The 15,953-nt window shown below is 38.0% G+C and overlaps 1 protein-coding gene across 1 annotated transcript in view; it reads left to right on the top strand.

Moving 5' to 3' along the window:
* The window catches only part of LOC102812179 (adenylate kinase isoenzyme 5-like), a 442,715-nt gene that overhangs the window by 31,119 nt on the left and 395,643 nt on the right, over positions 1 to 15,953 (top strand). The window contains exons 4-5 of the mRNA XM_006831024.1: positions 2,478 to 2,647; positions 2,751 to 2,864. Coding sequence (XP_006831087.1) covers positions 2,478 to 2,647; positions 2,751 to 2,864 — 284 coding nt within the window. The remainder of the gene's footprint in view (positions 1 to 2,477; positions 2,648 to 2,750; positions 2,865 to 15,953) is intronic.

Raw genomic sequence — 15,953 nt, 5'->3', positions numbered from 1 at the left:
TGAGGTCCATGTGTATAGTCATCTGTTGTGCTGTCTAAAGAAGGTATTTGAAATGAACAAATCATTGGTTTTTCATAATTCTGTCATGTGTTCCCCAGTATTATTTGTATCACCAAGGCTATATTTTTCAACTACTGTTCCTTCCTCTTTGCTCCCAACCTTTGCATTCCAATCTCCAGTAATAATCAATACATCTTGATTGCATGTTTTTGGTTAGGTACTTGAAAATGTTTCATTTTGATAATTTCCATCACATAACTGCATACTGGACTTTATTTGGAACATTACTTGGTCTTGTAAATCCAGTAGTTTGTTCCAATAAATTCCAATAGTCTCGATTCAGAAATATAAATTTAACTAGACAATGAATCTAATGAGGTTTGGAAACAAATTCTGAGTTATATGTATTAAGCATTTTACTTTTTTTTTTTAAAGGGAATTGCAAATGATTAAAGTATTGGTGATTCCATGGTGGAGTTCTTGACTTCCATTCAGGAAACCAGGACTTGATTCCAAGCTAATTCATTTCCTTCTGGAGGCTTCCAGACTAAGACAGAGTAGGGAGAAAGTCCTGGTGAATTACTTCTGAAAATACAATAAAAATCTCGGGAATTATAATGGTTCAGTCTGCAATGCATCTTCGGGATGGCCCAGAACTGGGCAGCATTTCATTCCATTATGCATGAGGTCACCATGAATGAACTAACAACAGCAACAACAGCAATCAGTGATTGGTAATTAGTTACATTGAAAATGTCATTAATGCTAATGAATCAAAAACTCAAATTTACCATGAGTTCTGAAAACTGAAAATGTCACTGATATTAATGAACCAAAAACTCAAATTTACCATGAGTTCTGGAAAGTATTTTATCTTAAAGACCTTTTCAATGTGCTCTGCATGTTCATAGTTTAAAAGTTATTTTGAATTTAAAGGAAAGAAAGGTAAGAAAATTTGAAAAGTCAGCCATTGAAATCCCTGTGGATCACAGTTCTACTTTAATACATATGGTATCACTATGAGACAGTCTCAGACGCAATGGCAACCAGTTCTCACTTTTCCATGCTAACTCTGTATGTGGAACAAGTGTTGACTTAGCCAAGGAAAATCTAAGGGATACAAAAGAAAATGATTAAAATCTCAGACATGTGTATTAAATATTTAAATAAACATTATTTATTTAAAGCTCTTGCCTTTTGTCCTTTAAATTCAAAATAAGTTTGATATTGAAGGAGCTCTAGTAGCGTAGTGGTTACTATTTGGGCTACTAATCTTATGGTCAGCAGTTTGAAACTACCAGCGATTTACAAGAGAAAGATGAGGCTTTCTTTTCCCATAAAGATTTACAACCTTGGAAAATCTATACAGGGTTGCTATGAGTCTGAACTGATTCCTCGGCACACCATCACCACCACCACCACTGTGTTCATATTGATGTGCCTTTGGTTTAAAAATAATGGTTGTATTTCATCAAATTGTACATTAACTCTGTTGACATAGGACATATTTCTGAGATTTTCTTTTGTATCCCTTAGATTTTTCTTTGAACACAGAACAAATTATTAGACTTTACATAGAAAAAATAATAACTGCATTGTTTGAAAATTTTAAAAAGTGTTATATATTTAGTAAAATGTGGTAGTGGTGGGGGTGCGCCATGGATTCAGTTTCAACTCATAGAGACCCTGTATGGGGTTTCCGAGGCTGTAAATCTTTACTGGAGCAGAATGCCTCATCTTTATCCCACCGAATGTCTGGTAGTTTCCGATTGCTGACCTTGAGATTAGCAGCCTGACTCGTAACCACTACGCTAGTCTCTTTCATCTAATACAGTTTGTCAAGACAGTTTTACACTTTCCTTGACTAATTCCACACTTGTTCCACATACAGAGTTAACATGAACAAGTGAAAATCTGTTGCCATTGAACTGACTCTGTCTCTTGATGATACCATGTGTATTAAAGTAGAACTGTGATCCACAGGAATTTCAATGGCTGAGTTTTCAAAATCACATTATCATGTCTTGCTTTCCCTGTGCCTTTGGATGCTCTCAAACCACCAGCCCTTTGGTCAGTTTCAGAGCACGTTAGTCATTTGTACTATCCAGGGACTTCAAGGTCGCACTGAAAAATGCCACAGATCGAATAGTTACCCACCATGGTACTGGTGACCCAGAATCTATCTCAAGTTAAAGGTACCAGTGCTGTTGAGTTAAATCTAACTCGTAGTGACCATATTGTGTCAGAGTAGAGTTGTACTCCATAGGATTTTCAATGACTGATTTTTCAGAAGTAGATCACCAGACGTTTATTCAGAAGCATATCTGGGTGTACTCGAACTTCCAATCTTTGGTTAGCAGCAAAGTGCATTAACTCTTTGCATCACCCTGTGATTCCAAGATGAAAGTAATAGTTTTACAAAAGGAAGTTTTTAAAATTCTATCAGAGGTCATGATTTTGCCCTTTTTAAATGATAGGTGGCCCAGGAAGTGGAAAGGGTACTCAGAGTTTGAAAATTGCAGAACGTTATGGATTCCAGTACATTTCAGTGGGAGAATTATTAAGAAAGAAGATCCACAGTACCAGCAGCAATAGGAAATGGAGTCTGATTGCCAAAATAATTACAACGGGAGAATTGGCCCCACAGGTACTGCTATCAAATTTGCTTTTACTCTTCAAAGATTTATGTACCAGTTTTAAGTGAACTAGACTTACCTGTGTTTTTTCCCCATCTTTTCTCTTTGTAAAAGGAAACGACAATTACAGAAATAAAACAGAAATTGATGCAAATACCTGATGAAGAGGGCATTGTTATTGATGGATTTCCAAGAGATGTTGCTCAGGCTCTGTCTTTTGAGGACCAAGTAAGAATGTCTCCTTATATTTTAAATGACCTACTTTTCACTTAAGACTTTGAGATTAAAAAAAAAAAAAATCAGAAAGATTTCTTGGAATACTTGCTGCTACTTTTGATTAGTGCTGTCTGAAAACAGGCAGGTACGTTAATATGGGTAGACAGAAGGTCATTTTCTTGGCACACGTGATTAAAAATTGAGAACAGTCTCTGCCAAAAAGAAAAGATAAAAGCTAATAATAAAATTCATCATTCTTATTAGAAATTTAAATCCTAACTTTATTTTAAAATGTTTTCCCTAAAATTGTTTTGATCTTTGATTGCTAAAAACAAGTTTTATTCGATGCCTTCCGGGGTCGTAAAGTATCATCCTGTACCAATTAAGGAAGCTCCATCTCTATTCAGTTGTGAAATACTAAACAGCAAGTATATTAAAGAAAGGTTCAGGTTGCCAACATTTATTCAAACTTAAGTAGGCGATGCATGCTGAACAACTAACACGTCTGTTTTAAAGGGAAATAAAGCAATTAAAATATTTTATAGTGTCTTTACTTAATCTTTAAAAAGCTAGTGTAACTGATTTTTTTTGTTAAAATATTTTAATTGTAAAGATGATATGTGGTCACAAAAATTACACCTTCTCCCTCTTCTGAGAAACAGAAATACTATGTATTTTTCCAGACCCTTTTCTATACATTATGTAAACACACACACCCAAACACACACATATACAAATGCATTTTGAATTTTCTAAATGCTGTTTCTAAAGTACTCTCAAAAAGAATATCTAAATTATACTTCCCTCAATGTTGGATGAGAATACCTTTTTCTCTAGATCCTTTCTAGCCAGATTCATATTTAAAAGTTATGCCAACTTGAGAAATGGAAAATTGTACCCTTTTTAAAAAACTGTAATTTCTTGTATTATTGCTAGAATTATTTCTTCCCTTTGCAAATTACCTGCTCTCCTTCATTCATATTTCTATAGACTTGTTTAACTTTTTCTTATTTACTGGAAGGAGCTTTTAACATATAACAGAGACTGTATCAAATAGGATTCAGCCAAATAAGATAAAAGTATATGTCTCATGTAAAAGAAACCTGAATTGAACATTCTAGGCCAGATGGGTAGCTTCATAAAGTATCTTGTTGACTATTCAAATTAAATGATCAGAATAACACCTAAACCTAGTCAACTTCACTTATAGAACGAGCTGCCCGTGGTGGGTACAACAGATAAAGCATCTTGAAATTTTCTTTCTGTTGCCTTTTAAACATGCTATGTTGGTTATTTTTCTTCTCTCCTAAATAACTCAGGCAGAGCTGATAGGTTTTGTGATCATTAAGAAATGAACAGTCTCATTTTTAGATTACTAAGAAACCCAGTTCAATCTACATCGAAGCTTAGGTTTCTCATTCAATTATACATATCTATGTTCTCCCCTGAGTCTTGGTGTGGTGCTGTAGGATAAGCACTTGATTGCTAACCATGATGTCAACGGTTCAAACCCACCAGCTGCTCCTCGGAAACCCTATGCAGGGTCACTATGAGTTAGAACTAACTCTACAGCATTTAAAAACAACATTCTTTCCCCAGCTTGGGTCTGGTTCAGGCTCAAAAACATGGAATCCTGAAATTCTTCGTCTTGTGGCTTTCAGTGGGGCAAGTGGGGACAGGGACGGAGCAGGAAATGCATAGCTCTCCAGCCAGTCTCTCTGGACGATCAATTGCTATCTCTTCCCTCTGATATAGCCTGGATGTGGGTGATGGGTCAAAGGTCTGTAGACTTCTGTTATTAAGTTTATAGGCTGGTCTGTTATCTCTATGTAGAACATGCCTTCTTGTTCTTGATTACCCTTTTGAACCCCAAAAATCCAATTTAGCATGTTGTTTGGTTGGCATTATAATAGCCTGGAGGTGTTTACAGCTGGATCAACATCGTGGAGTCTGAGATCAGGGCTGCTGTTTTTGGTCTGCAGGATTGCACAGGATACTGAGGCTAAGCAGGCATGTTTATGTAAGTCAGTGTTAGGATCAACCAGTCCTGGCTACTCTTAATTCTATGTAATCTTAAACTCCAAGGTTGTTCTTTAACCCAACATTTTTTAGAGCATGCATTGGTGTGCACATACATGCATGTAGATATTTTCACAAAGACAAAGTCACAAGCCCAAGGTCTAAGAAGTGGATTTCTGGCATCAGCCATTTACTCGTGACAGGAAAATGACTGTAATCAAAAGACTTAACCCAATTTGTCTTAAAGGACAAAGAGGTTCGGATTGCTTTCCTTTCAAGGGATAGGCGCAGTGTGAAAGTCTGATTGCTGTGGCAGCTCTTCTCCTTGAGGTCATTTAGGGACCATGGTTCCTTCCAAGTTGTTTGGCCACTTCCTAGAACACCATAATCATCTGTATTGTCCAAACAGGGTTTATCTCTTTTAGGTACCAAATGACGGCTCGGAGAAAAAGAACATGAGGATCCAAGGTATCCAAATCTGGAAGTCTATCTGTAACTACTGCTTACATAACATTGCTGAGAACATGGTCATATTCTCATTACAAGGAAGGCTGGGGAATATTGTCCCAGCTGGCAGTTAGATGTGTGGCAACAATTCTATTGCTGTGGAGATGGAACAGCAGATATGCACCTTCTACTACACTCTGCTCCCATGACCATCCAAATATCTGTATGGTCTCCTCTTTTTACACATAATGCTGAGCACACTCAGCATTCCAAGCTGAAAGAACTGAAGAAAAATTCAGTCCTTAACTTGCAATATTGAAGAGTTCTATAGTAGTCATTGTGTTGCATTGTAGCACAAGCACTGGACGATAATCACAAGGTCAGTGGTTCAAATCCACCAACCACTCCTCTGAAACCCTGTACAGGGTTGGTATGAATCAGAACTGAGTCGATGGCACTTAAAAACAACAGCAACATGGGCAAAATATTGAATGATGTAAAAGACATCAAAAGAAGATAGAAGGAATACAGAGTCACCATACCAAAAAGAAATGGTTGATATTCAACCATTTCGAGAGGTAGCACATGATCTAGAACTGATGGTACTGAAGAAAGAAGTGCAAACTTAACCTGAAGGTAATGGTGGAAAACAAGGATCCAGGAATTGACAGAACACAAATAAAAATCTTTGAACAACCTGTTGAAACACTGGAGGTGCTCAATCATCTATGCCAAAAATTTGGAAGATAGCTACCTGGCCAATTGATTGGAAGAAATCCATATTTATACCCATTCTAAAGAAAGTTGCGAACCGGAAGGTCAGCAGTTCGAAACTACCAGCCGCTCCGCGGGAGGAAGATGAGGCGTTCTGCTCCCGTAAAGATTTACAGCCTCGGAAACCCTATTCAGGGTCGCTATGGGTCGAAACCGACTCGACGGCACTTAACAACAACAACAACAACAAAGAAAGTTGACCCAACAGAATGTGAAAGCCATCCAACAATATCATTAATACCACATGCAAGTAAAATTTTGCTGAAGATAATTTAAAAACAGTTGCAACTCTGCGTTGACGAGGAACTGCCCAAAATTCAAGCCTGATTCAGAAGAAAATGTGAAATGAGGAATATCATTGCTGACTTCAGATGGATCTTGACTGAAAACAGAGACTATAGGAAGATGTTTATTTGTGTTTTATTGATTATGCAAAGGCTTTTGACTGTGAGGGTCATGACAAGCTATGGATCACATTGTAAAGAATAGGTATTCCAGAACACTTGATTGTGCTCATGAGGAACCTGTACATCGACCAAAAGGCAAACATTCAGAAAGAAGAAGGGGATATTGAAAGGTTTAAAATCAGGAAAGGTGTGTGCCAAGGTTGCGTTCTTTCACTATACTAAAGTGCACCTGACCCAAGCCATGGTATTTTCAATAGCCTCACATGTGTGTGAAAGTTGGACAGTAAATAAGGAAGACTGTAGAAGAATTGATGCCTTTGAGTTATGGTGTTGGAGGAAAATATTAATGTACCATGGACTGCCAGAAGAACAAACAAATCTGTGTTGGAAGTATAATCAGAATGCTCCTTAGAAGCTAAAATGATGAGATTCATCTCTCATACTTTTGACATGTTTTCAGGAGGAACCAGTCCCTGGAGAAGTGGAGGGTCAGGGAAACATAGGAAGACCCCCATTGAGATGGATTGGTACAGTGGCAACAGCAATGGTTTCAAGTGTAACAACACTTGAGAGGAGGTGCAGGACCAGGCAAGGTTTCATTTTGTTTTGTATAAGGTCGCTATGAGCTACAAAAGACTCAAAGGCACATAAGACATTGATCTTTATGTGTTATATTTACTTTTTGATCACTTCCAATTTTCTAGTATTAATACTCCATGCAATCCACTTCCTATTGTTAATGGATGTTTGCAGCTGTTTCCCATTCAAAAAATGGAAGTTTGGGGATTTACAGTGTAGACTAAACCATAGCAAATGACAGCCTTTTAAGAAGGGATTACAGATGTTCTTGGAGTTCTGGTGTAGTGCTGTGGGATAATGCACTGGACTGAGAAAGCTTGGTATGAACTGCAAGGTCGGCGGCTCAAGTTCATCAGCCGCTCCTTGGAAACCATATACAGGGTAGTTATGAGTCGGAACCGGCCCGACGGCAGTTAATAACAATAAACTTTCCTAGCACTGTTAGTGGAGTAATTAGCTTAGTTGGCCTTTTTAACTCTTTCTTCTGCTCTCTTGGAAGAACTGTGTCTATTCTCTTAAAAGGCTCCAGAGCCTCAGAGAAGTTGCTCTTTGTCCATTATCTTGTATGGCCAGTTTGAAGTGGTGTGTTTGGTACTCTGCCGTCATTGGGAGCTATTTTAAGTTTGAGAAATTATAAAACTTTTTCCAGCTATACTTATGGCTACTTTAGCAAAATCATGCCATTCAAAACTTGGTTTTTGCTTCTATTCAGTTCCATTTGTCTATAATACACCATGTTCTCTTGTGGATGTAGTAATTAAATTTGTTTTGTTTCCGTACTTTTTTGTTTGAGTGGAATTTACCTCTAAGCCATCTAAACAGTACATTTGGGTAGAGAGATTAGAGAGATAACAGTCATAGTCTCAGATTAACCTCATGGCTGGGTCCCATTCTGAAGGAGTGAAATGTTAATGGGAAGCCTTTGGGAAAGACTATGAGCAACAGCAAATCTTAACCTCCTGCTCCTCTGGAGGTATAGAAGCAGTTGGTTCTTTCCACCTTGCTGTTGTTGTACATGATGGAGTTGTTTCCGACTGATAATGGCCTTGAATAGGGTTTCCAAGGCTGTAAATGTTTATGGGAGCAGAAATTCTCAGCTTCACCCATGCACTGACTGGTGGATTTGAATTTTTGGACTTGTGCTTAACAGCTCAACATGTAACATCAGTGCTCTTCCTTTTAATTTTACGGGGTCTTCAATTACTGAATATTTTATTTTCTCTCATGTATCTGCTTGAGAAGTAATCAACTTTTTCTTGGATTCACCTAAGTCTTACAAAATGCTGCCAAAAGCAAAAAGTAACAATAAATGTAACAACAAACTGGCTCTTTCTAGCCACAGGCTATAGGCTTCTTAGGAACATGGTCTGCCTTTCAGGTATCAGAAGTGACTGTTGCACCTTCTATTTTTCAATGACATAGCAGCCTGAAATATTGACGGTTTATTGCTCAAATAAGCAAGCGAGTCCTAGTGTGACACTGTGGGTAAATACGCTGGACTGCAAAGTTGGTTTGAATCACAATATTGGTGGTTCAAGCTCACCAGCTGCTCTTCAGAAACCCTATACAGGGTTGCTATGGGTCGGAACCAACTTAATGGCATTTGACAACAACAACAATGTATGTTTTAGGATTTTTATATAGTAACGTTTGTTTGCATCACCATTTTCTGTGTTATTTAAAATCAAGATGCTATTTTTAAAAAAGATACAATGACCGAAAGCAAAAGTATTTCTCTTTTATAGCACAACCTTACTAGTGATCCTAAGGTTATCTCTTTGTGAACTAACTGTACAGTCACTTGCATTCATTGTTCTTGATCACACTGTTGAGTCCAGAAAGTCCCACTGAATATCGATTTAGGTTGGCGTTAGAGCAGCCTGCGGGTCCTTGGCTACTGCGGCAGTCCAGTGGTGCTTGAGGTCAGTACTGCCATTGTTGGGCCTGCAGGATTTCAGTTGATCCAGTTTGCAGGGAAGATTCATTCCATTTTCAGTCCTTCAGGAAGTCACGTTCTCACCAAGTTACTCTCCTCATCTCCTAGAGCAGTGGTTCTCAAACTCTTTCCTACAATCCCTTTATACTTTTTAAGCATTAAGTTCCTCAGGGAGCTTCTGTTTACCATTGACATTTACTATATAGAAATCAGGCCTGAAATTTAAAAATATTTGAGTCATTTTCAAATAACAAATCAATTAACTTGTTAACATAATGTCATGTTTTCATGGAAAATAACCATATTTTCCAAAACTAATAAAGAAAAAGCAAGGTTATTATTCATTTTTTGCAAATCTCTTTAATTTCTAGCTTAATAGAGGTGAGGTAGATTCTCATATCTATTTTTTTTTCAAGGAAGAACAGTATGATTTATTGCTATTCTTTATACCTTATATGTCCTATCTAAGGAACTCTGGTAACATCGTGGTTACAAATTGGGCTATTAATACTAACTTCAAGGTCAGCAGTTCCAAACGACCAGATGTTCCACTGGAGAAAGTTGAGTCCTTCTGCTCCCGTAAATACTTAAAGCCTCGGAAACGCTGTACAGGGTCGCTATGAGTCGGAACTGACTCCATGGCACATAACAACAACAACATGTCATATCTACTTTTGAATTCAAATGTTATTTTATCACATCATGTAGCTTCTTAAAGACTTGTGTAACAGAACGAGTGTGAAAAAGGCACATAATACCCTGGTGATGGTGTTGGTGCTAGGTCCGTCCTATCGAGTTGGTTTGTACTCAGCAATCCTATGGGACAAAATAGACCTGCCCTTATAGGGTTTTCAAGGCTCTCTTTGACCCAGGAACACATTGTCAGGTCTTTCTCCTGCACAGCAAATGAAAGGGTTTGAAATACCAACCTCTTGGTTAGAAGCCTAGCACTTAACCATTGCGCCACCAGGATTCGTTAATGTCCACTTGGTGTTGTTATTAATGTGCTGTCAAATTGGTTCTGACTCATAACAATCCTGTATAGCGTTTTCAAGGCTATAAATCTTTACGGGAGCAAAAGCTTCCTCTTTCTCCCCTGGAGTAGCTGCTGGACTAGGATTAATCTTGTGGTTAGCAGTATAATTCTTATCCTGTAGACCCACAGATGTTAGTATGAAAATAGTTTTGACCTTGTGGCCTCCCAGCAAAAGGGTCTCAAGAGTCTGCAGTGGTCTGTAGAGCATACTTTGAAAGTCGCTGCCCTTGGGCTTTATTGATAACAATTTTGGTGAAAATGTCCCTGGGTGGCACCAACAGTTTGCTCAGGACTAATGGTGTGCTGCTGTAGGATAAGCACTGGACTACAAGATCAGTTTGATCAGCAAGGGCAGCAGTTCATACTCACCAACCACTACTGAGAAACCCTTTACAGGAGGGTCGCTATGAGTCGGAACTGACGGCACTTAACAACAACAACAAATCACTTAACGTATTCCTGGTATGGTGTTATAGGATCAGCACTGGTCTATGAACCACAGGTCGGCAGTTCAAACCCACCATCTGCTCCTCAGAAACCCTATGTAAGGTTGCAATGAGTCGGACCCAACTCTAAGACACTTAACAACAACAAGGGTGTCCTGGTGTGGTGCTGTATGATAAGTGCCAGACTGCTAACCACCCGCTGCTCTTTGAAAGCCCTATACTGTGAGTCAGAAGCGATTCAGTAGCACTTGACAAGAGCAAAAACTAACCTAAAGGTTGTGGATCAGAATTCACTCACTGATACCTCAGAAGAAAGGTTTACTGATCTACTTCTGTAAAGTTACAGCCAAGAAAATTCTATATTAACATAAATGTAATGCATGGGGTTCCCATAAGTTGGAAGCAACTCAATAGCAACTGCCATGCCTAGCTGGTTGGAAAGGGAAAGAAATTGCAGAGGGTACAGGCTCAATTTCTTAAGTCCCAGATCTCCAGGCAGCACACATTGCTTCTCACACTCTGTTGTTGAGTGTTGGGTAGTCATGGGCTTGGCTAAAGATTTTGACAAGCAACTAGTGGTTTTTGCCATAAACATTGTGCTGGGTATAATACCATCTTTCCTTTTCATTCATCTCTCAACCCCTAGCTGAGCTTCCCTAGACCCTAGGCGGGTCATTTCATGGGTAGGCTAGGTAGGGGTTGTGGGAAGGTGGATAAGGAGTGGACTTTCCTCATCAGCATACTTCAGCCCTTGTTGTGCTCCTTAAATTTGGAGCAGTTTCTTCCTCTCTGAAAAATACCTTCTCACATTTGGCCTGATTGTTGGAAAGATTACAAATTAGTGTTGGTGTTGTTAAGTACTGTTGAGTTGTTTTCAACTCATGGTGACCCTGCACAGGGTTCCCATGCTGTAAATCTTTGCAGAGCAGAAATCCTCACTTTTCTCCCAAGTTGTTAGGTATTGTCACATCTATTGTTAACTCTGTCGTCCTGTGTAACAGAGTAGAACCATGCCATAGGATTTCCTAGGTATAATATTTACGAGAGAAGAACCCTAAGTGTTTCTCCTGCAGAGCCACTGGATGGGCTCATCAATTGTTTGGTTAGCAGTCAAGCGCTTAACCACCGAGCGACCAGAGCTCCATATTGAGAGGAAAAGTAATTAACGGGCAAATGTGAAAAGTCAGATCAAATATTATGTAGCCATGGTTTCCCTAGATAGCCCAGATTCCACAAAGAAAGCCTAAATGAAATGTTTTAATTTTTTTTTTTTTAAAGATTGTAGAATTTTATAACCCATGGGTTGGGAATGTAGAGGAAAAACTACATTTCTCTTTGTTATTCTTGCTAGCTACTGCTGTGTTGGCCCTCAATTCATGGTGACTTCATGCACAACAGAATGAAATACTGCCCGGTCCTTTACCATTCCCATGATGGTTTGCAGATTGGATCTGTGTTCTATAGGGTTTGGGCAGGTTTTCAGATGGAGATCATCAGGTCTTTGTTTCTAGTCTGTCTTAGTCTAGAACTTTTGCTGAAACCTGTTCAGCTTCATAGCAACACGCAAGCCTCCACTGCCTCCAGACAGAGTGACTATACTTGAAGTGTATTGGTCAGGGTCTCCCATATGGGAAGGGATAACTAATTTGTTAATCAAACAGTGAAGCTGAATATAAAGGAATCTGTAATATTAGTATTAAAAATGGAGGAAGAAGTCTACATCCAAATCTACAAGTAAAACTGATGATTAACATAATCACCTGTGATTGCTGATGCTGCCAAATTGGTTCCTACTAATAGCAACCCCATATATACAATAGAACAAAACACTACCCAGTTCTGAGCCATCCTGCAGTCAATGTTTGAGATTATGGTTGCAGCCATGGTGTCAAGCCATCTTGTTGGGGCTCCTGCTCTTCTTCAAGGACCCTCTACTTTACCGAGTGGTCCCTCCTGACACCATGTCCAAAATATGTAAGACGAAAGTCTTATGTCCAAAGTATGCCAACCTTCCTTCAGATGAGCATATCTAACCCTAGTTAATTTTCCAGTTTCACCTCTCTGCATTTATATCATGTCCTCTAGATTGCCTCCTGTTTCTCAGTGCCCTGCCCCTGCTCTTGCCTCATGTAGATTGTCCTTTCTCCCTTCGACACCTGAGATAATCTATCATCATTCCAGGTCCAGCCCAACTGCCATGCAACCCATTAAACCTTTGTTGATTCACTCAGGTTAGAATAAAGCTTTTCTTTCTCTGAAGAGACACAGCACTAATTAGTACCTATTCGGTTCAGTCCTCCATTAGAATTTTATGTATTTTCTTACCAAAAAAAAAAGCAAATAATCACAAATATATTCTCTTAAAAATTGTAGCATTGTAGATAAAGCAAAATCCCCTTAAACCCTTTTCTTAAACCCTTTCACAACAACTGAATGATAAACAATACTGTGAAAAGATTTCTTGTAAACTTTTTTATGCTTTTAATGTGTTATTATTCTGTGAAGTTTATTTTTGACTTATGTTGTTATTTATACCATTCTGTAACTTTCTTTTTTTCATTATGCATCCTGATTTTGAGCTCTTTGTTGATACATATAGACCCAGCTTATTCTTATAACTGTTTCAGAGTGTTGCTTTGTATATAACATATTTTTGGTAGACATTCATATTGCTTTATTATTGTTGTTGTGATAATCATCCTTCTACATACTCCTTCTAACTGTGTGAAAAAAATTCTCTTGGAAATATTCCTAAAAATGGTTTCTCTCAGTTAGAGTGTGTATGCATTTTTCAGTTTTGATAAATTTTATTAATATGATATTAAAAGTGGTTTTATCAATTTATGACCACTTGGTTTTTATCTCATCAATACTTAATTCAAATATTTTAATTTTATTTTATCTGATAGATTAGAAATGCTGTTTTATTGCTGTTTAAATTACTAGTGATTTGAAGCACTTTTAAAATGCTACTTCACTGCATTTGTTCATTTAAGAGTTGTCTAAACACAACATTGGCCTTTTTTTCCCCCCTATTGGATTGTTTGTATTTTTCTTACTTATTTGTATAATCTGGATACTGATTATTTTCTATACATTATTTTCTCCCATTTGTATTTTTCTCAACCATGTTTAAGGTATGTTTTGTCCTACATAAGTTTTACTTATTGGCATGATAAATGTATCAGTATTTTCCTTTTGATTTCTGAATTTGAGTTTTAGCAAAGTGTACTCTATGTCCTCATAAAAAATTTTGTGTTTTACAAATTACTTGAGATTTTATTGGAAGTTTACATATTTATTTTACCTGAATTATTTTTTTCAAAGAGATTGAATTTTATTTTATCTTTTAAATGGAATTGGAAGTCATATCCAGTGGTCTTGTTGTTGTTGTCAGGTGCAATCGAGTCGGAACCGACTCATAGCGACCCCATGCACAGCAGAACGAAACAATGTCCAATCCTGGGCCAACCCCACCACCGCTGCCACACTTGACACCATCAGTGATGCCACCTGGCTGATCCATCTCGTTGGGGGTCTTCCTCTTTTTCTCTGACCCTCCATCTTACCCAGAATGACCTCCTTCTCCAGCGACTGTTCTCTCTGGACAATGTGTCCAAAGTATGAGAGATGAAGCTTAGCCATCTTGGCCTCCAAGGAGCACTCTGGTTGTACTTCTTCCAAAACAGAACTATTGGTTCTTTTGGCAGTCCACGGCACTTTCAGTATTCTCCTCCAACACCACAACTCAAAGACATCAATTCTTCCATGATCCTCCTTATTCACTGTCCAGCTTTCACATCCATATGAAGTTATTGAAAATAGCCAGTGGTCTAGCAACCATTTATTGACTGTTCATTCTTTTCCTCATTGAAATAACCTATCATATGCCAAATTCCTGTGTAGAATGGATTCTCTATACAGTCACTTTGTAGTTCCACAACAAACTCACAGCTTCTTTTAAAGAACTCTAAATTATATCCTGGTGTTCAAAGGACAATTCCCATCTTCTTTATTAAGTAGACTGTTCCTGTACATTTACTCTTCAATAATTTGGAATCAGCTTGTCAGACACATGTTAAAAAAAAAAAAAATCCTGAGACTGTTATTGAAGTCATTGCATTTTTAGATTCCTTTTCAGAGGACTGTCATCTTCTTATCCGTAAATATTGCCATATCACTAGATTTATTCAGAACAAGTTTTATGAATATCAATAAGTGAAGTTTTATAATTTTCCATATAAAAATCTTATTAATTTTTTGTTAGCTTTGTTCCAAGATTATAGATTTGCTACTATTGCTACTATTGCAAATGAGCAATAATTCTTAGTGCTCAATTAGTCTTTGTTGAATTATTGTTTGTGTTTGTAGGTATGTTTGTCTGGCTCTCTACCTAGACAGGCTTTTATTCTGTTCTCCTTAAGGAAGAGCAGCTGGTTCATGTTGTAAACTTCCTTCCTTTTTCTTCCCTCTCATACTACCACCGTATCAACTTCATACCTACTCTGCCAATTTGGCATGTTCCTTTACTATTTTTAGGAGTATTAAATTTGGGTGATTTGAACTGGCAAATAAACATGTGTCATGACATCCAGACAAAGAAAGGATTCAAGTAACTGCTTAAAAGGTGACCATTGGAGTTCAATTCCCAAATCCTCATATAAATCTGTAGGAACCCTGATAGAATAGTGGATTACAAGCTGCCCTGCTAACGGAAAGTTCAGTAGTTCAAATCTACCAGCCATTCTGCAGGAGAAAGATGAGGCTTTCTGCTCCCATAAAGATTTATAGCCGCAGAAACTATACCAGGTCGCTGTGAGTCAGAACCAACCTGGTGGCACACAACCACCACCATATAAATCAATAGCGTTGGTTACTACATCACTGTAATGCAGTCAGTGGCTTCTGATTGTTTACCATTTGCCCTTGACCAATATCTGACCCTCTTGAAACTTCAGTGTCTTCCTTCATAGAAAAGATACTGATACCTCATAGGAGCATTGTGCCAATGAAGTGAGATAATATTGTTATAGTTTTTAGCATAGAGCATATCTCATAATAAGACATGGTTATTATAATTAAAGAGGGTGTTATACAGCTAAACATGTCAAGGATAATACTGCATAGATTTATAAAGATTAAGTGTTCTCACTAAATCTATTGTTAGAGCTTTTTGTCAAAGTCACAGAAGTCCAGAAAGGCTAGGTTCCTTCAAGGGTCTGTTTCAGCACTCCTTAATGGAGCCCTTGCAGGCCACCTCAGGTGTTAGGGTTGCCTGGAACACCTTTGCTTTTATTTATTTGAAGTTCTGGGATTCCAGTGTTTCAGGAACTCTTTCTACCATTAAAAATGTCTGGAAATCAGTCTATAGTGATTATGTCAGCATTACTAAAAGGGAACATTTGGAAGTCCATCAATTACTATATCTTGTCTCCCTTATCTTCCCCTCCCTTATTT

The sequence above is a fragment of the Chrysochloris asiatica genome, unplaced genomic scaffold (genome assembly GCF_000296735.1).
Source record: "Chrysochloris asiatica unplaced genomic scaffold, ChrAsi1.0 scaffold00002, whole genome shotgun sequence".
NCBI lineage: Eukaryota > Metazoa > Chordata > Mammalia > Afrosoricida > Chrysochloridae > Chrysochloris > Chrysochloris asiatica.
Note: the sequence above shows the minus strand (reverse complement) of the source record. Positions and strands in the feature narration are given on the sequence as shown.